This window comes from Schistocerca piceifrons, chromosome 1, assembly GCF_021461385.2.
Source record: "Schistocerca piceifrons isolate TAMUIC-IGC-003096 chromosome 1, iqSchPice1.1, whole genome shotgun sequence".
Lineage (NCBI taxonomy): Eukaryota > Metazoa > Arthropoda > Insecta > Orthoptera > Acrididae > Schistocerca > Schistocerca piceifrons.
The window spans coordinates 231273921-231300520 of record NC_060138.1 but is presented as its reverse complement, the minus strand read 5'-3'; the positions used below and the strand labels follow the sequence as shown (position 1 = coordinate 231300520).

At 41.3% G+C, this 26600-nt stretch overlaps 1 protein-coding gene across 1 annotated transcript in view; it reads right to left on the bottom strand.

The window, feature by feature from the left end:
• The window catches only part of LOC124709272, a 119146-nt gene that overhangs the window by 71125 nt on the left and 21421 nt on the right, over positions 1-26600 (bottom strand). Inside the window, exons 3-5 of the mRNA XM_047240827.1 lie at positions 17374-17435; positions 17261-17296; positions 14766-14871 (exon numbers count right to left, since the gene is read on the bottom strand). Of these exons, the coding sequence (XP_047096783.1) occupies positions 14766-14871; positions 17261-17296; positions 17374-17435 (204 nt within the window). The remainder of the gene's footprint in view (positions 1-14765; positions 14872-17260; positions 17297-17373; positions 17436-26600) is intronic.

The window sequence follows — 26600 nt, the reverse complement described above, 5'->3', positions numbered from 1 at the left end:
AACATTCAAACTATTTGAAAACACCACTCCTCCAATCATTCTAAAAGCACCTGTGCCCATTGAAACTGTACCATTGGAAGAAATACATACAGTGTCGTCAAAATACTCCTTCAAACCTAATGGAACAGCTGAAGGGAAGACTTCATATGCAGCAGCACCTGTATGTGAATCAACACAAACAGGTCTTTTATACAAAAGCAAGACAGCACCAGCAGTTACAACTCAAGTGGGAAACGTTAGTCCACCGCCAACTTGTGAAGCAGCAGCATTTAAGGAGGAAGAACAGTCATCAATAGCAGAAACAGCAACACCAACCCCCACAGGATCAAGTGTACAAGCAGACAGTGTAGAAACCTCACCAACAGGAGATCCACCCTCTATGGCAAAAAGGAGCACAGTAGTGACTGCAGCTGCTCCACATAGGATGTGCCTGAGATCAAGAAAGTCCTCAGCTGCAAATGGGGATTTTTTATGGTACTGGGGCAGAAGGGGGAAGGTTCCAATCAGAATGTAAGTAATGTAGTTAATAACAACAAATGTGGGTGTTACCAGCACAACAGCTCCCTCTTCCCTGCAGAAAACTGTTCCTGTAATACTGGTATGTCAAAAGTAATAAAACTCAGTCCCAGCAATGGTAACACCACAACTAATCATGTAATTAAAAATGAGCTCAAAATTTTTCACCAAAATATTCAAAGCCTGTTCTGTAAGTTAGACCAATTTATTGTAAATATTGATGAACCAACAGGCGCAAATTGTGCTCATATTCTCTGTCTGACAGAACACCATATCACTTTTGGCATTGAAATGCTCAATATACCAAATTATTTTTTAGCTACCTCATTTTGTAGAAAGCATATGTGCAAAGGTGGGGCAGTTATTTATGTGAAAAACAGCCTGTCCTTTAATACAATAGATGTAGAGAAATATTGTGTAGAGAAAGACTTTGAGGCATGTGTCACAGAAATAGTGGAAGGTAACAAGAAACTGGTAATCGTAGCAGTATACAGGGCTCCATCTGGTAATTTTAAAGTATTCATGAAACAATTAGATTCTGTGCTATTGTATCTCACAAGAAAAAATAGGGACATTATAGTGACTGGAGATTTTAATATAGATTTCCTAGGAAGCTCATCTTCTAAGACAGAGTTTGCAAATTTAATGCATACCTACAACCTTGTCTCCACTGTCAGTTTTCCCACAAGAACTACTGCCACTTCCAGCACTCTAATAGACAATATCTTTGTAGATATGAGTAAAACTAATCACATCAAAGTTGAAAAAGTCATAAATGGACTCTCTGATCATGATGGGCAAATACTCACAATTGACAACTTTAATACAAATCAGAACAAAGCTAGTGCACAGTGGAAAACCATTAGAAACATGGATGAGGAAAATATCCAAAAATTCAAATTATGCATTCGGGAGACTGACTGGAGGTATGTTTATCTTGCAAATGATGTTAATACAAAATATAATTTATTTACTGATGAATTATCAGGTATATTTGAAAATGTCTTTCCAAAAAAGGTCTGTAGACTACAGAACAGGCAATCAAGCAAAAAACCATGGCTCACCAAGGGCATAAAAATATCATGCCAGAGAAAAAGGGAACTGTATATAATATCTAGAAAATCCAATAATCCCCTGCAGATGAAATATTATAGGACATACTGCAAAATCTTAACTAAAGTCATTAAAAAATCTAAAAGTATGTGCATGCAATCTGAAATTAACTGTTCAAACAATAAAATCAGAACGATTTGGAATGTAATAAAGAGGGAAACAGGTACTGCATCATCTGACAATGAAAAATCTGCTGTCCTAAAAATTAACGATTTGGAAATAACTGATAGTAAACAGATAGCAGACACATTTAACAACCACTTTCTAAGTGTCACCTCTCAGATAGGTTGCAGTGGTGACCTAAGAGAAGCTTTAGATATTCTGAAACTTAACCTCCCACAATGTTTTAATGATATAAATGTAACACCCATAACTGTTAATGAAATAAAAAAAATAATTCACTCATTGAAAAGTAAAGGATCTTCAGGTATAGATAACATCTCTAATAAACTGTTGAAAGCCTGCAGTAATGATGTAAGTGTAGTACTTGCTCACATTTGCAACATGTCTCTTTATGAGGGAGTTGTTCCAGAGAGAATGAAATATGCCATTGTGAGACCTCTTTTCAAGTCTGGCGATGGTACAGATGTAAAAAATTATCGTCCTGTCTCTCTCTTAACAACATTCTCAAAGGTTCTTGAAAAGGCAGTGTATAACAGGATTGTGGCACATCTTGATAAACCTAATATTATTAACCACAGACAGTTTGGTTTTCAAAAAGGGGTTTCCACAGAGCGTGCCATATATTCACTCACAAATGATGTCTTGGAGTCTATTAATAGTAAGAAGTCACCAGTTGGTGTCTTCTGTGATATTTCCAAGGCCTTTGATTGTGTAAACCACAAGATACTCTTGGAGAAGGCCTATCATTACGGAATCAAAGGGCCTATAGGTAACTGGCTAAAATCATATCTTCAAGACAGGAAACAAAAGGTGGTTCTACATGGCTGCAACAAAGGATCTCCTAATCTAGTGGATTCTGAATGGGGCAAAATTCAGCATGGAGTTCCCCAGGGATCTGTCCTTGGACCCTTGCTGTTTTTAATATATGTTAATGATTTACCCCTGTCCATTAGTAAAAATTGTGAATTCACAATGTTTGCTGATGATACAAGCATTGTCGTTGATGGTCAGTCTACTGCTGATCTGGAGACTGATGTTAATGATATACTCAGAGAAGTTACAGCTTGGTTTTCAATAAATTCTCTTTCAGTTAATATTAAAAAAACTAATTTTATACAGTTCCACACAAAAAATAAAACTCTAGAAAGTATAGTAATTGCTCATGACAACCAGGAACTAGAACAGGTGCAATCCACTAAATTCCTGGGGGTTCACATTGACAGTAGGCTCAACTGGGAACAGCATGTGTCCCTTACTCTAAAAAGGCTTCCATCAGCAACTTTTGCTCTAAGAATAATTACTCATTTTGGGGACATCAACATTTTAAAATCGTCTTACTTTGGGTACTTTCATTCATTAATGAGTTACGGAATAATATTCTGGGGTAATTCACCAGCCTCAAAAAAATCTTAACTGCTCAGAAGAGAGCAGTCAGAATCATGTGTGGGGTTCCTCCACGAACCTCATGTAGAAAACTTTTTATACAGTTAGGTATTCTGACCACAACATGTCAGTACATATACTCTCTGATGAATGTAGTTAATAAAAACTATGCTCAGTATGAAACAAATTGTTCATACCATAACTACAATACTAGAGGTAAAGATGATCTACATGTTGAACTAAAAAATTTAACACTTGTACAGAAGGGAGTAAAGTATGCGGCTATAAAGACTTTTAATGCATTGCCTAGTTATATTAAATGTACAATAGAAAATGAAACGCTGTTCAAAGGTATGTTAAAAAAATACCTGCTCGACCATCCACTGTACTCGTTAGATGAATTCTTTTCCAGAAGTAATGCCCTCCCTTAATAATAGATGTATTTAGTCTCTTAGTTATTAGATGGATGATACAATATTATGTTAATGTTATAGTGTTAATGTTATAGTTATAATGTTATATTGAGAATTGCTATACTAGTTTAATGACAGCTTGTAATATCTATATCATTGAATTATATTACTATTCTGTAGCATTAATTGTATTTGTACAATTGTATTGACACGTTCCACATCCAGGCGAATCACTCACATGTACGGATCTATGGAATATGCATACCAAATAAAAATAAATAAATAAAAATCACCCTGTATCAAACCAACAGTGTAGGTATTCAACACAACAGAGCACACACAGTCACTCATACAACTAAAGACAAACACAAGGTGATGTGGGAAACATATAGAGAGAGACACTCACTCAATATAAGTGCTCATCAGAGAGACTTTATAATGGACTTTCACTTGTGACTCACCTAGTTGATATACAACATCAAAATCAAATTCACTTAGTCTTAATGCCAATCTAGTTAAATGGTTTGTTAGATATTTAAGTCCCATTAGCTGTTTCAATGCTGCATGATCAGTTGTTACTTTGAAATAACAGTGGAAATAAGTGAACCCATATACAGGGTTATTACAAATGATTGAAGCGATTTCACAGCTCTACGATAACTTTATTATTTGAGATGTTTTCACAATGCTTTGCACACACATACAAAAACTCAAAAAGTTTTTTTAGGCATTCGCAAATGTTCGATATGTGCCCCTTTAGTGATTCGGCAGACATCAAGCCGATAATCAAGTTCCTCCCACACTCGGCACAGCATGTCCCCATCAATGAGTTCGAAAGCATCGTTGATGCAAGCTCGCAGTTCTGGCACGTTTCTTGGTAGAGGAGGTTTAACCACTGAATCTTTCACATAACCCCACAGAAAGAAATCGCATGGGGTTAAGTCGGGACAGCGTGGAGGCCATGACTTGAATTGCTGATCATGATCACCACCACAACCGATCCATCGGTTTTCCAATCTCCTGTTTAAGAAATGCCAAACATCATGATGGAAGTGCGGTGGAGCACCATCCTGTTGAAAGATGAAGTCGGTGCTATCGGTCTCCAGTTGTGGCATGAGCCAATTTTCCAGCATGTCCAGATACACGTGTCCTGTAACATTTTTTTCGCAGTGACGCTATGCCTCTGTGCCACAGATATCTTGATCAGCATCCACTTTCTCATCGACACTGGCACCCACGTCAGCATCATTCCAGCCAAGCATGCTGTTGACGCACTATCCCCCTCTACCCTCAACTTGATCACTGGCAACTGTTCTCACATTGTTGTCCACGGCTCCATCAAGATGTTGCTTCACTTCTCACTGGTTCACATATTCTCTTGGACCTTCCACACTGCCAACGTGGATGAACCAGTGATCAGGTTGGATTTTCTACACCATTATGAACTTTTGCTAGACCTGCATGCTGCTGCACTCTGCCACACATCTGGTTCTACAGTTCCGTGCACACCCAAATTCAGCACCACTTAGCTCTCCACCACCTTGGATATACTTTCCACGTGTGCTTCACTGGTCGAGCACATAACCACACAGCTCTCTGATCTGTCATACGTGCACTCCCAGATCGACAATCTCCACACCCCGAACAATGACTTACGCGCCCGAATCGCCTTGCCTCTGCTGAATTGTCACATGCACAGCGTACTGTACTTCACCTATCTGCCACTCCACAGTGAGGTGGCCCAGCACACACCCCCTACAGAATCTTCTTGCCGACCTGCTTCGGTGTCTAGCACTCCACCACCTGCTGTTTTCTTTTTTTTCATCGCCGCAGACAAATTTCCAAGACCCACCTGCAGGTGCCTCTTCTGATTCTTTGGGCTGCTTCACTCCTGCAGCATACCTTCCATCTCCGCCTGCAGCCAATGCCCTGCCTACATCGTTCCAGTTTATCAAGGTCAGTGAACTGACATTGCCTGTGAATACCTTTTTGACCCCTGAATGCCGTCTTCCCTACACGATTATTGGCCATCAGTAATGGCACTTGCAATAAGATTCACACCACTGATCGCCCACCTGTTCGTTATAAGGCTAGGTGCCTTAACGATTCTAAACTTCTGTGCACCAAGGAGATTGTTCAGCAGCTGTTGGCTTTGGGTGTCCTCTACCCCTCTGATAGAAACTAGTCTTCACCTATTCACTTTGTTTCCGAAAAGGACAGCACCTTACACATGTGTGGGGACTACAGGTCCCTTAATGCCTGTACCATTATCGATAACTACCCCATTCCACATATCCAAGATTTCACGCAGTTGCTTCATGGTTCTACCTTTTCTCTGTATGGGCACTCCTCGCACCCTGGTCCCTGCCGCTCTTCGCCATAGGGTCTTTACCACCTTGCATGGCTTAGCTCACTCTGGGATGTGTGTCACGACGCGGCTGGTTACGGAGCGCTTCATCTGGCCTGACGTGAAGCATGACGGGCGCACTTGGAGCCTTGTGTGCATTCCGTGCCAGTGCAGAAAGGTCGGCAGGCACGTTCAACCTCCTCTGGACAAGTTTGACATTCCGAAGGGGCGTTTCTGGGACATCCATGTCGACATCATTGGTCCCCTTATCCTGTCTGATGGCTACGGATATATCTTATCAATCATCGACCGTGTGACCCATTGGGTCAAGGCAGTCCCACCTACTGACATCACGGCTGAGACCATCGCCATTCCTTCATCTCGGTGTGGGTTGCTTACTGCGGCTGTCTCCTATCTCTCATCACGAACCAGGGACGTCAATTTGAGTCCACACTCTTCGCGTGACTCTGTGAACTCTGCAGCATCGCCAAGTTCCATACCACAGCATACCACCCCCAGTCGAATGGCCTTGTCGAGCAGTGGCACCACACACTCAAGGCTGCCCTAATGTACCACGGAGGCCTCTGGTCAGAGGCCCTCCCATGGGTCCTGCTGGGTATTCGCTTGGCTCATAAAGAAGTTCTTAATGCCTCACTCGCCGAAGTTCTGTATGGCGAGCCTCAACCTTCTCCCCACCAAGTTCATCAAGAATTCACCTTCTGCCACATCAGAGGATCTCCCCACTCTGAGCGTGTCTGCATGCACGTTGCACACCTCCGCACCCCCGTGTCCCGTCCCCGCACCACCCTCCCGTGTTCGTCCACAAGGACCTAGCTACATGCGACTTTGTTATGCTGCAGGAAGACACTGTGCAGGCAGTCCTTCAGCTGCCCTAATCAGGCCCTCACTGTGTGCTACATCACAGTACCAACATGCTCGTCATCACCTCCACGGCCGGCCAAAGACAGTCTCAGTTAATAGACTTAACTGGCATGGACTCTCAATGACGACCTTCCTCCCGACGCAGCGATCCTGCCTTTGGCTGTTCATCTCTGCCCACCCTCACCTCTCATGTGCAGCTGTTGGAACCACCAGCCTGCAGCACCGCTGACACTGCCGCTCCCACTTCCCGTGCCGGCCTGCACCTACAACCGTCGCATTGGCGCCAAAATTACGACTTCATCTCATGAGACTTCTCTCCCCCATGCTCCGTTGCGCACTACCAGAGGAGTGGGAGGGGGGTCAGTGGCATCTCTGGTGCAGAGCGCTCTATCTTTGGCACCTTCCTTCTTTGGACTAGTATGTTCTTGTGTGAACTTTCAGCATGCAGATATGTAACAGCCATATATATATATATATATATATATATATAATGTATGAGTGACCAATAAATGTGTATTAAATATTAAGTGTGTTATCTCTCAACTAATATTCCGTGATAACCACATATGGTTACAAGTTCCATCATAATTGCTTTGACGATTGTAGTCTTTGTTGTTTACACTTTTTCTGATCTCAATGAAATCCCAGCAGCTCGGTGCTTCGGAAACGCTGTTGGTTTCATCAAAGATAATTATTGTCCGGTCAGCTATAGCTGGATTCCGAGATTCAAAATCGTATAATGTTCTCCGATAACCACTATTCAGATAATGTAATACTATTGATTTTTGCGTTAATATTATTGGTGAAACTCTGGCTTTTCTTTCTGCACTAGAATTAAATGGTGGCTCACGCTTTACACAGCTTCCTATGTCATCATCAACAGACACTGAATAATAAAATAAATGAAAAGAGTAAGAAGCTCTAAAACCAGTAGAAAAAAAGAAAAAAATTAAACAATTAATGCATCTTAAAGAAATCATTTCAAGAATTAAATCCTTTTTCGTAAAATCCAGCTAAAAATGTATATCACACAAAGACTAACGCTACGGTGGTGTTTTACATGTAATAGTTGGACAAATTAAAGCGTTTTTCTGTCATGCAAAGTACAGTGAGTTCTTCTATGCCAGCAGAGTTTATGTTGGTTACTGTGATGTAGGTATGCCAGTTGCACCACTGATATTGTTGGAAACTGAACAACAACTCATTCCTGTCTGTAACCTTTTAGTTTCAAATTCTCACTTCCAGACATTGTTACAGCTGTAGTAATTGTCACGCAGTCTGATCTCAACGAAATCCCAAAAGCTCAAGGCTGGGAAAAGCTGTTGGTTTCATCAAAGATAATACTTGTCCGATCAGCTACAGCTGGGTTCCAAGATTCGAAATCTGATCTGTAGAATGTATTCAGATAAGAAAGAGACGTAAGATTGGCACTTTCAAAGAAACAAAAACCTGTCGACGTTCATACATCTCAAAATTATACGTTTATACTCCTCCTCCCTTCCTGCTCAGCAATATAGTAAAATAGGCAGGTTTCTGGGCGGACAAGACGTTTAAGCTTTTTCCTGATACTCAAGATGATAAAAGATACGCTACACTCAGTAAGGGATAGCTTTTGTATCAGCATTTCTGAGGAGTATTATATTTCTCGTGAATACCGCAGATGTTGTGCATGGTGTCCAGGCTAGAGGTATACAAAAGCAGTTCTTTGTATTTCAGTACCTACTAAGGTTTATAACCATTTGTCCAATATTGTACACATATATGAAAACGGTACTCCACTCCTCACTACATGTTCATAAGCAGAACAGGTGTTATGGCATCTACTGTGGCATAGATCTGTTGTCTCACATCTACCAAATAATGAACCTCTGTTCTGTCTTGAAGAACGTCCATGCACAGAAATCCAGGAGAGTCAGACTAGGAGACCAAGCCAACGGGAGTCCTGGTTCTGATCCACTACTCAGGAAACGTCTCATGGAGAAATGTGGTGTAACGTCTCCATGACAGTGGGGTCGGGCACCATCCTGCTAGAAAAAACGTCAGGACGTCAGGCAGCATCTGTGGAACTGCATAGTTCACCGAGTTGTCGAGATAGGTGTACCCCATCATTGTAGATTCCATTAAAAACGGACCATCACATCATGTTCATGTAATTCCAATACATTAACTTTTGGTATACCCCTTTCATACTCAACACTTCTTTTGGAGTCTCACTTTCCCATATTCGACACTTATGTCAATTGAGGGTTGGATTGTTTGGGGGAAGATACCAAACAGCGAGGTCATCAGTCTCATTGGGTTAGGGAAGGATGGGTAAGGAAGTCGGCCGTACCTTCAAAAAAGGAACCATTCTGGCACTTGCCTGGAGCGATTTAGGGAAATCACGGAAAACCTAAATCACGATGGCCGGACGCGGGATTGAACCGTCGTCCTCCCGAATGCGAGTCCAGTGTGCTAACCACTGCGCCACCTTGCTCGGTTATGTAAGTTGACATTGGCATAAACATGGGAGGTAGTTTCATCACTGCATAGTTCACTGACTTCACTGAGGTAGTCGTTGTTTTCGTCTAAAAGAAGCAAAATTTCAACACTGAAATCATATTGTCTGCAGTGATCCTCAGGCTTAACGTGATGCAAAAGTTGTAGTTTGTAAGCACACAACCAGCAACATTTGTGCTCAATGTCATGCACTGTTGAACGGGGTATGGTTAGTTTCCTACTAGCTTGTCCGATGGATATACTTGGATCTAGCGAATGCTTTGCACATGTGTTCCACGGTCTCTTCACTCACTTGAATTTTAGGAAGTTTCTCAACATTTAAAACGAAACTTTCCATTTCTTGAAGAGTTCTGTCCCAGTCATAAATCGTCTCTTCTCGCATGCCACTGAACGTGTGTTGCAGATTTTAGCTCCACTTACCATAGCATACACTGCATATTTCGTAGTGGCGTCCACATGTTAACTGTCAGAGTATGCCTGCATGCTGCACAGAACCATTTGTGCAGGTTTGTGAATGCTCCATATGACTTACAAGGGAATTAGCACAAGCTGCGATCGCAATTGCAGTTGAGTTGTGGTTTATATAAATATGCTTGTGGTGCTGATTACAAAAATGTGTAAATTGTTGTTGCCAATTGTGCTGCAAGCTACAAAAATGCGACATTCTGCTCACAATGCACCATAACTGAGATGATATCGTGACTTTAGTAACTGTAGTCGTCGTAAACAGTGTTCCACCTGCTAATGCAGCTGTTTGCAAATGCATGCTCTGATTGACACACGCCACACTGTACCGGAGATCACCTGACGAGTATCCGAAGCGACATCTAGAGGAACTTGACAGACATTACACATAAGAGAAAGGAAACCAATGCAATAGTGATCTACATCTGTGTAATATCAAACTCTGCAGTTAATCTGTTCGTTTGTGGCGTTACTGATTTCATAGCGCATCACATCATTCTCCGTGTGATAATGAATCCTGCAAATACAGTGAGCTTGATTGTTTGCCATTACGAACACAAAAGAATCGACAGAAATTACAGTTAAGGAGAGAAATGTAGCTGGATACATAATCAGTACGGTAGATGAAACAGCCGCAACCAATGGTAACAATGTACATCATGAAAATACAATAGACAGTATTGAAGAATATGAATAAGCAGAAGAAGATTTTTCTGGCGGCGAAAAACTTATGGATGATACAGAACCTGATAGTGATGAAGAGCTATTACGAAGTGATGGATGCCAGTCGTCTGATGATCTGCCAAGCCTGCTGAAAAGGAAGAAGTGGGGTGATATATCTTTTGAAAAATGCAAGGGAGATAATAGCATTTCACGATTCTGGGGAAACTAAAAGATTAAGCTTCAGTACTGCAAAGGAACGATATCGTATCAAGCGAGATACAAATCATCTATGACATTTACGTCCCGCGGTAGCGAAAGGGGGTAAAAGGCCTGCACTCAAAACTACACGTGACTGACGATTATGTAGCCCAAAATGTCAGGTTGGCAGGAGCTAATGTTGACAACAGGGATATTTGTGTTTTGGATTTGGAAAAGGCCCAAGAAATAGGATTAACTCAATTCAGTAGATCTATCCTTGGATGGGCTGAAGTAGGGTTGCTGATAAAATGTAGATGTATCGATATTTTTTCCAAAAATATATCGATACGTAACGGTGATATTTTCTTCCCCGATGATATGATATCGAAATAGCAATATCGAGTGCTGGTATTTTTATATTAAATTTTTTTCGTTATTTTCGGTAAATATTTGAAATTGTTCTTTTGAAATTGCATTAGAATATAATTTTACTTTCACTGTATGAAGGAGTCCTACTACTTTTTGAGCTTCCGACACGTGGACGTTTTGTCTTTGACTGTGTGAAGCAAGTATAGGTGGAACAATGAAGTCAGATTGCACCTGAGGGTGGCGGAGTGAATGGAATAACAAGATTTCTGATATGGAGAAACAGCACACCAACTGCGTTAAAAAAGAAAAAAAAAACAGTTTTTAGCGCAACTAGCATGCTATGTCTTTCACATCGGCATTCTTCGAAAACAGTTGTTGTCAATGATGAACAAAAATCTAAATGACAAGATAGGTGTTTGCGGTGGATGGCGACGTGTGAGGGGAAATGCTGACGTAACCAGCACCATGTTCGACACTACCAGTGCTAGGTCTCTGGCGTCACAGAAATGAAAAAACAGGAAATGAACCGGAAGTGTTCCAGACAAATCCGATATGTACCGAAACCGAACGATAGACCCATGAGACACCTTTTATTGTGCCACTTACACAAAGTTACCATTGCCAGCAAAGTGTGAACGTGCATCGTTTCCCTTTCAATTTTTGATCTAAGGGGGATTAGCAGGCTGCTAGATTGTTGATGTCCAGAATATCTAATAATAAATCGATACTTAAATATACAGCTCTAAAACCGGCGGTATATTTACCATGACTGGTCTAAATTTTTACAGGCTGGTACATCGATATTTTTTCCGTCGATAGCTTTTTTAGCAATATCGAGAGCAAAAATGATATTCTTTTAAATATCGCTATATCGGACTCCCAATAGTTTTAAAAATATTAACAGTCCTAGTTATAAAGTTTAAATGGAGACGCAGTCTTGGCTCATGGGCAATAACAGAATGTATAACCACTGTAACCACTAAAGGTTGGAATATGAACAGTGACGTGAATGATGAATGTGATGAGTTTCAAAAGGAAATAGTGTCCTTAACGATAACCATGGAACGTATTCAGTTTTATAATGCAGATTAAAGTGGTATATGAAAAGAACTTCACTTATTACGAACTTTACTTTTCAAGGTAGACAAGTTGGTAAGAAGTTCTGTGCAGAGTGATGCAATTCATTCTTGCACCATCCAACCCATTATATCGGCAAGTGGATACGTTTTTCCTAAGATGCTGATAATTTACCAGGAACCTAGAAGTCAGTTTGGAGTGCAGGTAGTGCAACATATGCTGAAACCACAAAATCTGATTCAAATTGACTAAAAGTCTGGCGTATTCGTGAAACAAATCCTGATGCAATTCTTTCAACATTTCTGCTTCCCACATGCAACGAAGGAGTTTCTTCTTCTGTTTGATACACTCGGGACATACCGTGACAGGACTCATATCGATGCCATCCGAACGCAAAACATGGTGTATACTGTCGAGACTCCTGGGTACACACATTACATTCAGCTACTTGGTGTGCTGTTCTTTGAATAGTTCACGGCAGTGCTGAAGCAGATTGACGATCACAGTATCCTTCATGACTATCAGTTCACAGCATCGTCGAGGGAATCAATTTCATTGCTGATGTGTATTCTACACAACTAGTTCTGTTCTCCAGTCTTTGCAGACTATGTTCGGTACTCCTGGACTGTAACTACATATGAGACTTCAGACCAGAGAGGTTTCAAACACTGCCCGATGCGTTTTTGATGTTCAAACAGTGTGACTCGGAAGATTGCTTCATGCAAGCATTCATGAAGTGTTCCTACTATGATAAGCAACTCTGTTTCTCCACTTGATACTCTGTGATCGTGTACATCCTCGTTATCTTGTGCCAAGAGCTGCCAACAAGCCATTTTTTGAACTCAGTGCCTCGTTATCTTTTGCCAAGAGCTGCCAACAAGCCATTTTTTGAACTCAGTGACTGAATATGTGCATGCGTGTAATTATCAATACCAAATACTGTGTGCATATTTGAAATGTACATATAAAACTTTTATATGCAAACCAAAACTTTGTTGAAACTGCAACTGCAACTCACGCTAACCCCTTGTCAGCAATGTTCATGAGACGGTGAGCATCACATCTTGGAGAGTGTTTCTATCGATTTTACCCAACAACATAAAATGTCGAGTTCTCTCGTAATGAGCATTTGTTTGCGTACACCTCTAGCCCAGACATCCTTTATTGGTCAGCTCACGTGGCGTTAGACATTTGTATGTAACGTCAAAACTATATCGAAGCCCATGTTTGGACAATCAACAGTTGACGTGCACAGCCTCGTATACAAGCATAGGATGAATCTTAGTGTTTTGACGGTGTGCTGCTTGTTCAGTAACATTACAGGGACGGACCTGTGCTCTCAGAAGATGTTTTAGAAGACAGGGGCATGGTTCTTGGTCGAAATATCAGGGGAGGAAAATAATGGATGCAACTGTATTCCTGCAATTTTATTGAAGAGGTATAGAATTTGGTTCGTTCAAATCCTAGTATGGCTATTTTAATCTGTATATTCAGTGGCTTTCATAAATCACATAATGCAAAGACCGGAATGATTCCTTCATAAGTGTCACAACCGGTTAGATTAGTACTTGTTCCATAGATCATATATACGACACTTCGTAATGATGAGGAACGTGTCAGATTAATAAAAAGTGTCTATACAAGATATTACATTAGTCAAAATATAAATATTACATGACACTCAATTTTATTGTGGGGGTTGGGAAATTATCCAGTTACTATATCCAAAAATTCATCTAATGAGTAGAAGGAGTTGCCATTAAGAAATTCTTTTAATTTCCTTTTAAATGCTGTATGGCTATCTGTCAGACTTTTGATGCTATTAGGTAAGTTACCAAAGACTTTCGTGGCAGCATAATTTATCCCCTTCTGAGCCAAAGTTAGATTTAACCTCGATCATCCTTTCTCCTAGTGTTTTAGCCATGTACACTGCTATTACTTTTGAATTCATTCGGATTGTTAATAACAAATTTCATAAGTGAATGTATATATTGTGAGGCTACAGTGAAGATTTCTAGCTCTTTAAATAAGTGTCTGCAGGATGATCTTGGATGAGCTCCAGCAATTATTCTGATTACACGCTTTTGTGGAATCAACACTCTTTTACTCAATGATGAGTTACCCCAGAATATGATGCCATACGAAAGCAGAGAATGAAAATAGGCGTGGTAAGCTAACTTACTCAGATGTATATCGCCAAAATTTGCAATGACCCTAATAGCATAAGTAGATGAACTCAAACGTTTCAGCAGATCCTCAGTGTGTTTTTTCCAGTTCAACCCCTCATTAATGCATACACCTAGAAATTTTGAATATTCTACCTTAGCTACCAATTTCTGATCGAAGTCTATATTTATTAATGGCGTCATTTCATTTACTGTGTGGAACTGTATATACCGTGTTTTGTTAAAGTTTAATGAGAGCCCATTTGCAGAGAACCACTTAATGATTTTCTGGAAAACATCGTTTACAATTTCATCAGTTAATTATTGTCTGTCGGGTGCGATAGCTATACTTGTATCATCCTTCCCACATCTTTGTATGATTGCGTTAATTCCCTTTCTCTAATGATACACAAGTCGACGTGGAGATTAACTCTCCTCCTCTGTATTATTTACATATAAAACCCAGGAAATGTTAAGAAAGAGTACATGTAATCCGATGTTTGTTATGAAATATCTAGTACGATTATTGGAAAAGTATACTGAAATACATACTGTCCTGCCTGCACTTTCCAAATACGTCCAGTGCGGTGTGCTTCGTCTTGAAGTTTGATGCAATGATTTCTAGGGTGGTCCAGTTGAAACCTCCATCTGAAGTTAGCTGCATGAGGTAACAGAAAATAAGCATAACCTTGCATTGAATGTAATTTTTGGAAAAATAAAGGAATTATAGTGTCTATATAAAGCAGTACATTTTCTAGGGAATGCTGTCAGTTACTCTATGGCCATATAGAAATTTAAAATTATTGTGTACGTAAAATATTGCACTTACTCAATACACAGGGTGTCTATAATCAAAGGTGAAGGTTGAAAATGCTCAGAATGACGTCAAATTTGAGCAGCATATTATTGACGGAGGGGAACGTCATGGAAAAAAAAAAAAAAAAAAAAAAAAAAAAAAAAAAAAAAAAAGACGGCGCTGTAAGCGTCTTAACGTAAATGGGGTCGGCTACAAATGACAGATGAATCGCAATACGATGGCCATGGCTGAGTTACACATTACACCATCCATACTGTTCAACGTGTGTGCCAGCACAAGTTCGGCAGTCAAAAATTGTGTCACGGCAAGATCGTACGACATCAGTTGGGAAAAATCGGTTTTTAACTGTTCTGTGGTCCAACACCGCCTAAAAAGCGAACTGACATTGGTATTTTACTTCTCTGGGGCCAAAACCGCATAAAAAGAAAAATAGCATTGATATCTAACTGTCGTGAGACTGGCGCAAGACATGTTCAATATGCTGTCCACTGTTTTCTGCCACAAACTGAAATCCAGAAACAGCATGTTCCACAACAGATCGTAGTGTTTCGGGGGTGACGTTCAGAAAGCGTTGCACAATGTGTACCTTCGGTTCTGCTACGTTCGTAACTGGGGCACTGAACACAGCTTGTTTCAGAGAGCTCCACAGGCAGAAGTCACACGGTTTAAGATCAGGTGATCTGAACAGTCAGTCTGAAGGAAAATGACAGCTTATAATTCTAGTATTTCCGAAATGCTTCTGCAGCAGCCGCTTCACTGGCTGTGGAATCTATGGAGCAGAGCCATCTTGCATAAGAAGACCCCACCCACACGTACACCCTGTTGAAGGGCTGGAATGACGTTGGTGTGCAAAAGACTCTCATAGCATTTACCTGTGACGGTATAGGTAACAGGACCCTCATGACTCATCTCATAGGCAAAAATACGACCCTACGATAAACAACGCCGTCAACTCGCAGCGCCCAGTCACCTTTGCACACTGAAGTGGTACTGGTTGATGTGCATGCGGGTTCTCCGTTGCCAATATTCTGCAATTCTCCTGATTGAAATGTCCTTGGAGATCGAAATGGGCTTTGTCTGTTCACAGGCTGTTCCATAGCCATTCACTGTCTACTTCTATGCGAGCAAGAAATTCCAGAGTGAACGTTTGTCTCGCTGGCAGTTCAGCAAGAAGAAACCCCTGAGCATGAATGATTTTGTGTGGTTAGCAATGCAGGATATTTTCTAGGATTTTATACACCATGTTCGCAGACATGTCCAATGTTTGGGCAATTCCCCACACACTGTATGTTTGCACCCCACTGCTCGACCCCTCCAGCAATGCTGTGGCCACTTCTTCGACAGACGTCGGATCAACTGATTTTTTCCCTCTGCCACACTGCACTTACGTTAGAAGAACCTGTCTTTTCGAATTTTGTAATCATTTTCTCCAGACCCTTAGCAGACCCTAGACCGATGCCTTTTTTCATACCCTTGAGTATCCGGAACTTCTGCACGGGTACTGGCGTCCAGTCACCGTTCTTGTAAAAGAGCTTTAGCAGCAGCGCACGAGCCTTCATGGAGACAGTCATGTTTGGCGTCTCGGACGCCAACTGTGGAAGAGCCACGTGTCGCGCATCTGTTGGTGTTCACATTATGAGGCTTACAGCGCCATCTATTAGTCAAATTTTCGCTAATTTTTTTGTTCCATGACGTTTCCCCCTGCATCAATTCTGAAGCCATTCTGAGCAGTAGTTCTCTTTCTTCAGCGTTTTGAAGCTGGAACATTAATTATGGCCACCCTGTACAACAGGAAGCCAACTAATGAAATTATTGATTGGCGATTCCATGGAGTGTTCTGTGTACCACGACCAAATAGTGGATAGAATTGGAAGGAAAATCAGCATTGGCCATATTTTGTTTTATTGTCAGCAAAATCGATTTTCGGTCACTTAGTGACCATCCTCAGTGCTGTAATATACAATTAAAATTGGTAGTCACAATTTTAATTGTATATTACAGCACTGAGGATGGTCACAGGATTGGTAGGCACAATTTTAATTGTATATTACAGCACTGAGGATGGTCACTAAGTGACCGAAAATCGATTTTGCTGACAATAAAACAAAATACGACCAATGCTGATTTTCCTTCCAAAACTAATGAAATATTGCAGGAAATGTAGCACTATATTGGTACATCCCATAAAAATATTTCTAGACGATAACAGATTCAGAGAGTAATTGCTTACCATAGTGGTCTTCTTTCCATAACAGTCAGCGAAGCACTGGAAAATAAGAATATTTATTACATCATGCACACTGGATACAAATAATAATGATACCTGCTGATACCTGCACTTACCCTTGCCGTTGTATCATACTTGTCTGGTATAGTGCCGTTTTTCCGGAAGGAAATGATCGTTTCTGAAACAACACACAATGATTTTGCCGTTTAAGCTTAGCTGAATGAATATGCTGTGAGTATATTCATAACATGGTAAACAACCCATATTTGCCGGCCGGAGTGGCCGAGAGGTTCTAGGCGCTACAGTCTGGAACCGCGCGACCGCTACGGTCGCAGGTTCGAATCCTGCCTCGGGTATTGATGTGTGTGATGTCCTTAGGTTAGTTAGGTTTAAGTAGTTCTAAGTTCTAGGGTACTGATGACCTCAGAAGTTAGGTTCAAATGGTTCAAATGGCTCTGAGCACTATGGGACTCAACTGCTGAGGTCATTAGTACCCATATTTTATACATTCGTGAGACATTTAATTAGGTAAAACTGCTGTATTGCACTGTCGACATGTCAAAAAAATAGTTGATTGCACTGGTCTTGATGGACGAATTCGGTTAATTTGATCACTGGCGGTTTGCGGTTCGCAAGCATGGGACTCTTCATCTCTGAGGTCACTGAGGTAGTACGTTTTTCATGTGCCTCCTGTAGTGTTGCACTGGATTGCAGTTCACGCTCCATCTCGTCTAATTCTAGCTTTATGGTACTTGTATAATTATCTGATTACGTATAGAAATTAAGAAAATTCAGGGTGATGTAATAGTAAAGTTTAATTGGCTGATTCTGTGTAAGCCTACATATCTTCTTTCAGGAGCTACTGTATGTTCGACATATGTAGCTAATGTTGCATAGGAACCAAACCATTGCGAGAGCATATGGGTGACTATGGCAATTCCCGCTGCAGAAGCGTATTATGTTGAGGTGTCTGGTTAATGCAACTAGCAGACACAGGATCCAGTTCTGGTTATTATAGTTGCAAAGCTTCTAGAACATTGGTGCATTGGTGCTTTCATTGAACCCATGTGTTGTGGCGCAATTTCTCTACGAGGATAACCCTTCCTACAAGAATGGGACTGTCCGTTTACCAAAGCGGGGGAAAACGTGAAATAGCACGCAATGTTTACGTTCTTTGTATGCTCTGTTAAGAGTTGGAAACAGGATGAATGGCAGAATCCCTGAAAGAGCTTTATCAAACTTCAAGAGTCGTTTGCAGACAAATATTTATTCACAGTCCTGGCTGAAAAGTACTCAATAGAAGCTATAAATAGGGTTGCTGTCTGTTGTTTCAGGGAAAAGACATTGCGAAGCAGCACTCGTCATATGTCTCTGTGCCACAGTGCGCGGCAAGAAAAAGATGTACACGCATATCCTGAGGATCTTACAAGAAAGAGCTCCAGAGAAGCTGTATTATTAACATGTTCTGTGGTCATCGTGTATTGTGACCAGGGCAACTCCAACATCGTCGATTAAATCTAGCAGCTGATTTAATGGCTTCCATTGGTATAGAAGACGGCTGCACAGAACAGCCATGTCCCACACTCCAACGTGCTAGTTCTTCATGTATGTGTTGTCTTGGCGATAGCAGGAGAGAGTGTTGTACCTTGAAACACTTTTAAGACTTCCACCTCTAGTCAGTATTGTAACTGAAGTTTGCCATATTTTGTTATTCAATTTTTAAATGATAGCATTCGCTTTTAAAGTGCTACAGTCCTTTTCTGTAATTACAGAAAGTACTCCACAAAAGTAAGGTTTTCCAAGTGTGGAAAAGTGTGTCAGGGTACAATATGATCAAGTACTTAGGAACAAATATTCAACTGAAATTTAAAAGTGTCCCAGTTGATATAATCTAGCCGATGCTGTATTTAATAGTCTGTCTGTTACATTATTACTTTAAAAAATCGCAATAACCAAAAAGTTAAATCAAATTAAGTAGAAGCATTATCAAAACCTAGTTAAAAGTTGGATACTTTTTGAAATGAAAGCTATTGAAAACACAAATTTCCATCTTCAGGACAGGTCAAATTGCTACGACATTAAAGGAACTCACAATTACTTCATTTGCAAATATCGCTTCTTCCACGATAGAATAACTTCTTCCGTGTCAAGGTACAAGACGGTGTACAACCAACGTTGGCTTACCTGACCATATGCTATACAATTAGTTTTAAAAATATATAGAATTTTACTCACCGTGAAATTCTATGGCTGAAGAATTAATATCACCTTCCAAATGGCTTAAATATATGTCGCAGCACATAAATGTAAGGAATTAAGAATAGTTACAAATGCTGCGCAAACAAAGCCTCACATCAACAAAAAATGCAAAAAAATTACAGTAACTGATTTTAGCTCTCTACTGCGCATACCTTCATGTGATTCTAAAATAAATCACTAGGCTGAAACACGAACCAGGAAACATCAAACGTTCGTAGGTACATTATCCCCCCAGGTACTTCACTCTCCCCTTTATAAATCGTTTATAACCACGTGGTCGCTGTTAGTGTCATTTTCCTTGTAAGTGTGAGATTTTTAGTGACTTTTGGGACTAGTGAACTACATTGGGCTATCGCCAAGAATGTATTGTTTTTGAATTAAATAAATGCGTAACACCCACATGGCAGAACACAGGTTTTGATCAGTGCCTTTGGTTTATCAGTTGTTACGTGAGCATCAGTCTTCTGTCTGGTTTGATGCGACCCACCACGATTTCGTACTCTGCGCCAACCTTCTCATTTCAGAGTAGCACTTGTACCCACTGTCATCAATTATTTGTTGGATATATTCCAATCTTTGCAACTACCTCTTGAATTATGGAAGTTATTCCCTGATGTCGTAACATACGCCCCACAATCCTGTCCCTTCTTGTCCGTGTTTTCCATATATTTGTTTCCTCGCTGATTCTGCAGCAAATTTTATGCCACCTTCACAGTGCTAATAGAAGCATATTTGGGAATGTGCACGCTCAGCTTTGTTTTGGTCGGTATGGCTCTCTCTGCTTTGGTGTCGGCATAAGTGTATTTGGGGACGTGTACTTTCTGTTATGTATAGTTTTGTGAAACCACTGCACTTCCAAATAAATTCAATTTCTTTTTAACTGACCAATCGCAATAAATCCTTTGCCAACTGAAGCACTCGATATCCCCTAAGCATTACTGCAATGGAGAGAGCGTACTGCATGCACTTTTTGCAATGATGCACAAGCAGGTAAGCATTGCCGAGCTCCTGCCCTTTCATCAACGGGCCGAAACGCCGTTCTAAGGTAAGTACATTTATGAGGGACTTTCAGTTACGAGGGTAAGTCAATTAGTATCCGCAAATTAGTTAAAAAATGGTTCAAATGGCTCTGAGCACCATGGAACTTAACTTCTGAGGTCATCAGCCCCCTAGAACTTAGAACTACTTTAGCCTAACTAACCTAAGGAGATCACACACATCCATGCCCGAGGCAGGATTCGAACCTGCGACCGTAGCGGTCGCGCGGTTCCAGACTGTAGCGCCTAGAACCGCTCGGCCACTCCGGCCGGCCGCAAAGTAGTTATAAAATATTATTGTAATCAAATAGGGAACTTACAAGAACATCATTTTTCGACATAGTCTCCTTACGTTTCAACGCACTTTGTCCATCGTTGTACAAGCTTCCTGATGCCCTCATAAAAGAAGGTTTTCGATTGAGCTGCGAGCCAGGAATGTACCGCTTCTTTCACTGCTTCGTCCGAGGCAAATCGACGGCTCCTTAGCCGGCCGGAGTGACCGAACGGTTCTAGGCGCTACAGTCTGGAACCGCGCGATCGCTGCGGTCGCAGGTTCGAATCCTGCCTCGGGCATGGGTGTGTGTGCTGTCCTTAGGTTACTTAGGTTTAAGTAGCTCTAAGATCTAGGGGACTGATGACCTCAGAAGTTAAGTCACATAGTGCTCAGAACCATTTGAACCATTTTTGACGGCCCCTTAACGCCTGTTTGAGTGGACCAAACAAGTTATAGTCAGAAGAGGCAAGATTGGGACTATATGGAGGATGATCCAGTACTTCAAATTTGAGTTTCTGGAGCGTTTCAGCAGTGTGGGCAGTAGTATGCAGACGGGCATTGTCGTGCAACAACACAACACTACACCTTTTGACAGCAATTCTCGGCGTTTGCTTCGAATTGCAGGCTTTAGCTTGGCAGTAAGCATCTCACTGTAACGTACACTGTTTAATGTTGTGCCCCTTTCCCCATAATGTTCCAGTACTGGACCTTGTGCGTCCCAAAGAACCGTAAGCATCAGTTTTCCTGCGGACGGCTGGGTGTTGAACTTTTCCTTGCACGGCGAATTTGGATGTTTCCTTTCCATACTCTGCCGTTTACTCTCCGGCTCGTAATGATGGATCCATGTTTCGTCACCAGTAATGATCCTGTCTACGAAGTCGTCCCCTTCGTTACCATAGCGATCCAAATGTTTTTGGCAGATGTCCAAGAGCGTCTGTTTATGCAACTATGCGAGTTGTTTTGGGACCCATCTTGCACAAACTTTATGAAACCCAAGTCTGTTGTGGATCATTTCGTAGGCAGAACTGTGACTAATTTGCAGATGATGTGCTACATCGTCAATAGTTCATCGTCTGTCTAAGAGAATAATTTCACGTGAACGCTCAATGGTTTCTCCATTTGTGGCGGTAAACGGTCGTCCGGCTCCTTAACAGTGCGTAACACTTGTGCGACCATTTCGGAATTTTTCAATCCATTCGTAGACACTCCGTTGTAGCAAAACACTGTTCCCGTACTGTACTGGAAGTCTTCTATAAATTTCGGCCTTGATATGCCTTCCGACAAAAAAAAACAAACAAAAACGGATCACTGAACGTTGCTCTTCTTTGGTGCAAATAGAAAGCGGAGCAGCCATGATTAACAGCATGGCAGCGACAACAAAACTAACCTAGCAGCTTGAAAATTGCAAAGATATAACAACAAATAAACAAAGCATGCGTCATCAACGTGAAACGACAGTACTACCAAAATAAACAAAAATATAACTAAATTGTGGATAATAATTGACTTACCCTCGTACATACTATCTAGGCAGCAGCAATAATGTAGGGGTAGATGTTTCCCTCACTCGACCCTAATTAAAAACCGCCGACAGCACATCACTGCGTACGCTGTTTCAAGGGACACTGCAATTATTTTAGTTAGAGGAAAATTGACACCACAAGAGTCAACAGTCATTGGTAACAGCTGATCGTAGTAGCGGATCGCCAGGCCACTAGTCAGCAACATCATTCGCCAATTGAACGCTAGAAAACAAATCCACCGAGGAGTCCAAACATCCAAACCACCTCCAGGTTAGGAGGTAGACCTATAGAAGCCTCTGATCCTGCACATGGCAGGACACACAAAATATGAGGATCCTCCACTAAGTAAGTTTCCCTATTTTATTTCTCTGCAAAATAAAGTGTGTGTGTTTCAGGTGACGGCTGGCGAGTTCGACCGGTCTGTGTTGACAACGCTCACACTGGCTTACGATGCACACCGCAGTATCTTGCCAGTACGCAGCCAGTTAGCATGGTGTTAACACTACTACGAGGTGTGTGAGAGACGTAACGAGACTTATAACACTGTAAACTATCTGGCAACGCTGTGTTGTTCCATTCGTGTAGACCGATGCGTTCATCCCTTCCAGATGCTCAGTTGTTTCAGCTCCATACGGCCATCAAATGATTTCTGAGAGCGCCCTCAGTGAAATTTTTGTTGTGTGTTTATAAAATAGAAGAACGTAATTTAGAGCAACGTTATGCCATCAAGTTTTGTGTTTAACTTGTGGAATCCATGAGTCTGACCTTTTAAAAGCTGAAACAGGCCTATGGGGAACATTCGTTGCCAAGAGCACAAGTTTTTCGCTGGCACAAATCATTTTTGGAAGGCTGAGAACATGCTGCAGATGAACTTCGCTCAGGAAGACCTCCAACTTCAAAAACCGACGGAAACGCCGAACGTGTGCGTGCTCTTGTAAGAGAGGACCGAATTTTAACAATAAGGATGATGGGTGACCTGTTAAACACTTTCTCAGTTTATCAAGTTTTGGCCGAAGTTTTGTACACGCGAAAGGCTTGTGCCATAATGGTGCCGAAAAACTTCACAACTGAATAGAAGGTCCATCCAAAAAACGTATGCGTTTTTCTTCTTGAGAGGAATGCCAATGACCACGAATGATTCAGTCGTGTGATCACAGGTGACGAATCTTGGATTTTTGAGTACGATCCTGAGACAGAGTGGCGAGGTGAAGAGTGGCACACTGAGACACCTCCTCGATCGAATAAAGCTCGAATGAGCAAATCAGATATCAAAACAATGCTGATTTGCTTCTTTTGATAGTAGGGGTCTCATGCATAAAGAATTTGTTCCTCCAGGACGACCTATCAGTCAAGTGTTTTACAAAGATGTCCTTGAAAGACTCAGGAAAAGGGTGAATCGAGTGAGACTGGACATTGCAGACAAGTGGATGCTGCATCATGACAACGCCCTATGTCACACAGCCACTTCCACCACGGAATTGTTGACTTCAAACTGCCTTCCTGTTGATTCACAGCCCGTCATTTACCTGATCTGACTCCTTGTGACTTTTTTCTTTTACCGAAATTGAAAAATGATTTAAAGGACGTCATTTTGTGACCCTTGAGAACATTCAAAAGACTGTGACCGACATGTTAAAAGACCCTACAAATTTTAGCCTTTCAGCACTGCTACCTAGATTGGAACAACGACTCCGCCGGTGCATAGCTACCGAAGGGTTGTGCTTTGAAGGGGACGATATTGTTGTCTGAAAAAATTTTGGTAGTTAAAAACTCACACTCCGTGTAAATGTGTCTGCTTATGAGATGTGCTCTGTCATTCGGTTTTTCGCAGCAAAACAACCAGCAGCAGATGGATTCGGCCAGAATACTCCTGAAAATGCGTCAGAGAAAGGGAAATCTCGTATTCAAACGGCTTATCACTGGGATGAGATCTGAGTCCATCATTCGATTCCTAGGACAAAACGTCAGAACAGGGTTTGGAAAAATCATGGCGAAAGTGCCCAAAAACGGCAAAGGTCAACATTCGGTGATGAAGCTTATGGCAACCATCTTTTGGGATTGGCAGGGGGTGTTATTCGTTCACTACTTGCATCACAACACCACAATGAATGCAGGGAGGCACTGTAATGTATTGAAGAAACTGCGAGTGTCATCAAAGGAAAACGCCCTTGACTTCTGTCTCGCAAAGTTCTCTTCCTTCATGACACTACATGGCCTCAAGCAGCTCAAATGACCCATGCGGCATTCAAGGACAAAACAATGGCTCACTCCCCACCCTCTGTCTACCTGTCCGCCGAACGAATAAGCAGTAGCAGATCCATTCTTAAAACTTTCCAGTCACACCTCGTATAACCCTCCAGCCCCCTAGCGAACTACTAATTTGGCAATTTTTTCAAAATTCGTTTAAAAATACTTGCAGTGCTTCTTAGCAGCTAACATTTTGACAGGGTATTCTGACAGTGTAAAAAGCTTCACAGAATGTTTCAACATGTCGAATTGGACCATGGGCGTTATCTTCGTACCGTCATAACTAACATAAAAATCTTCCGCATGGCGTCCGTGGCGAGTCTAGGCACATTTAACTTCTTACCAGCTTGGCACTAACGAATGTTCTGAGTTGTTGAAACACACCGTCGTATCTTCCGCTGCTGAAATGGCTTTTTCGTGGGATTTTCGCAGGCGACTTGAACTTAGTTTGGAGCACCGTATAGGCTTCACTTCATAAAAATCGGGTCGAGGAAAAAAGATATTCATCCACACATATTATAAAAATGGATGTATATATAAATGTACATATCTATGTTCGTCATCTCCTTCTAAACTACAGGACCAATTTCAACCACAATCGGTAAACACCTCACTTACTGTCTGCAGGACGATGGTTCAAATCCGCGTCTGGCCATCTTGACTTACGTTTTCCGTGATTTCCCTAAATCGCTTCAGGCAAATGCTGGGATGGTTCCTCTGAAAGGGCATGGCCAACTCCCTTCCCCATCCTTCACTAATCTAACGGGACCGATGACTTCGCAGTTTGGTCTGCTCTCCCAAATCAACCAACCAACCAATTGTCTGGAGAGAATCGCTGTGGACGTAAGAACCACATACTTATCAAAGGGCTGGGAGTTGGGGGTGCAAAAGTAGTGTAGCTCATGACATGCGAATTTGCAGACTGAAGGGCGAATTCAAAGACTTTATTCAGCCAATGTCAGAGAATGAGAGCACTTAGTGACTTGCAACAAACTTTTCACATAATCTTCACGAAACTTTTTCTCGCTCACAAACCCCCAAAAAAAGATGAAAGTAAAAAGTTTATCGCTTTCTGCAATTTCTCTGTTCATGCAGTAAAACTGCCACACAGGCATGAGTTCTTGATTTATTACTTCTTTACTACCAACTGTCTTGATGACACATTTTGCAGACAGTATTCATCTATACAGCTGAATGTACCTGCAAAATTATATCATTGCACGACACACAGCCCAGGAGATATGACGTCATTAACACCAAGATGCGTGAAAAACTGCCGCATCATACATGACGCTTAAATTTATCACTTCTCTGCTATTTATTCACAGGAAATTTCGCAAGTAGTATCCACATATGTCCCTCAATGTACTGACAGAATTATATCACTGTGCAACTAACAGTTCAGGACAATAAAACGTTGTAAACACCGAAATGCGTGAAAAACTGTCACATCACGAATAACGTTTAAATCTATTACTTCTCTGTTACTAACACCATTCGCAAAAAAATCGCAGACAGTGCCCACATATGCCGCTGAATGTAGTCACAAAATCACATAACCGTACAATACATTGTTCAGGAGACATACCATCATAAACACTGAAATGCGTGGAAAATTGCCGCATCTTGCATAACTTTTTAATTTTTTAAGGCTTTACTGCTAATTATTCACAACACATTTTGCAGGCAGTACTCAAATATAACACTGAATATGATTGCAATAGTATATGTTGTACAACAAACTGTTCAGGAGACATGACATCATAGAGACTGAGCTGTGTGCAAACGAAACTGCAGGAGCAAACTCGCTAGAGATAAAGGTGAAATACAGGTATGTGTAATGTAAGTGTGTTAAATATATGGGACAAGTGCATTTTGTTGCAAAGCTGGTGACGAAAAGCTCCTCCTAAACCCCTGGATCGAATTCAGCCAAACTTGAATCTGGAAAGAAATACTGCGGGAATACGAACCAGCAGCCTCCTACTGGAGTGGTGGTGACTATG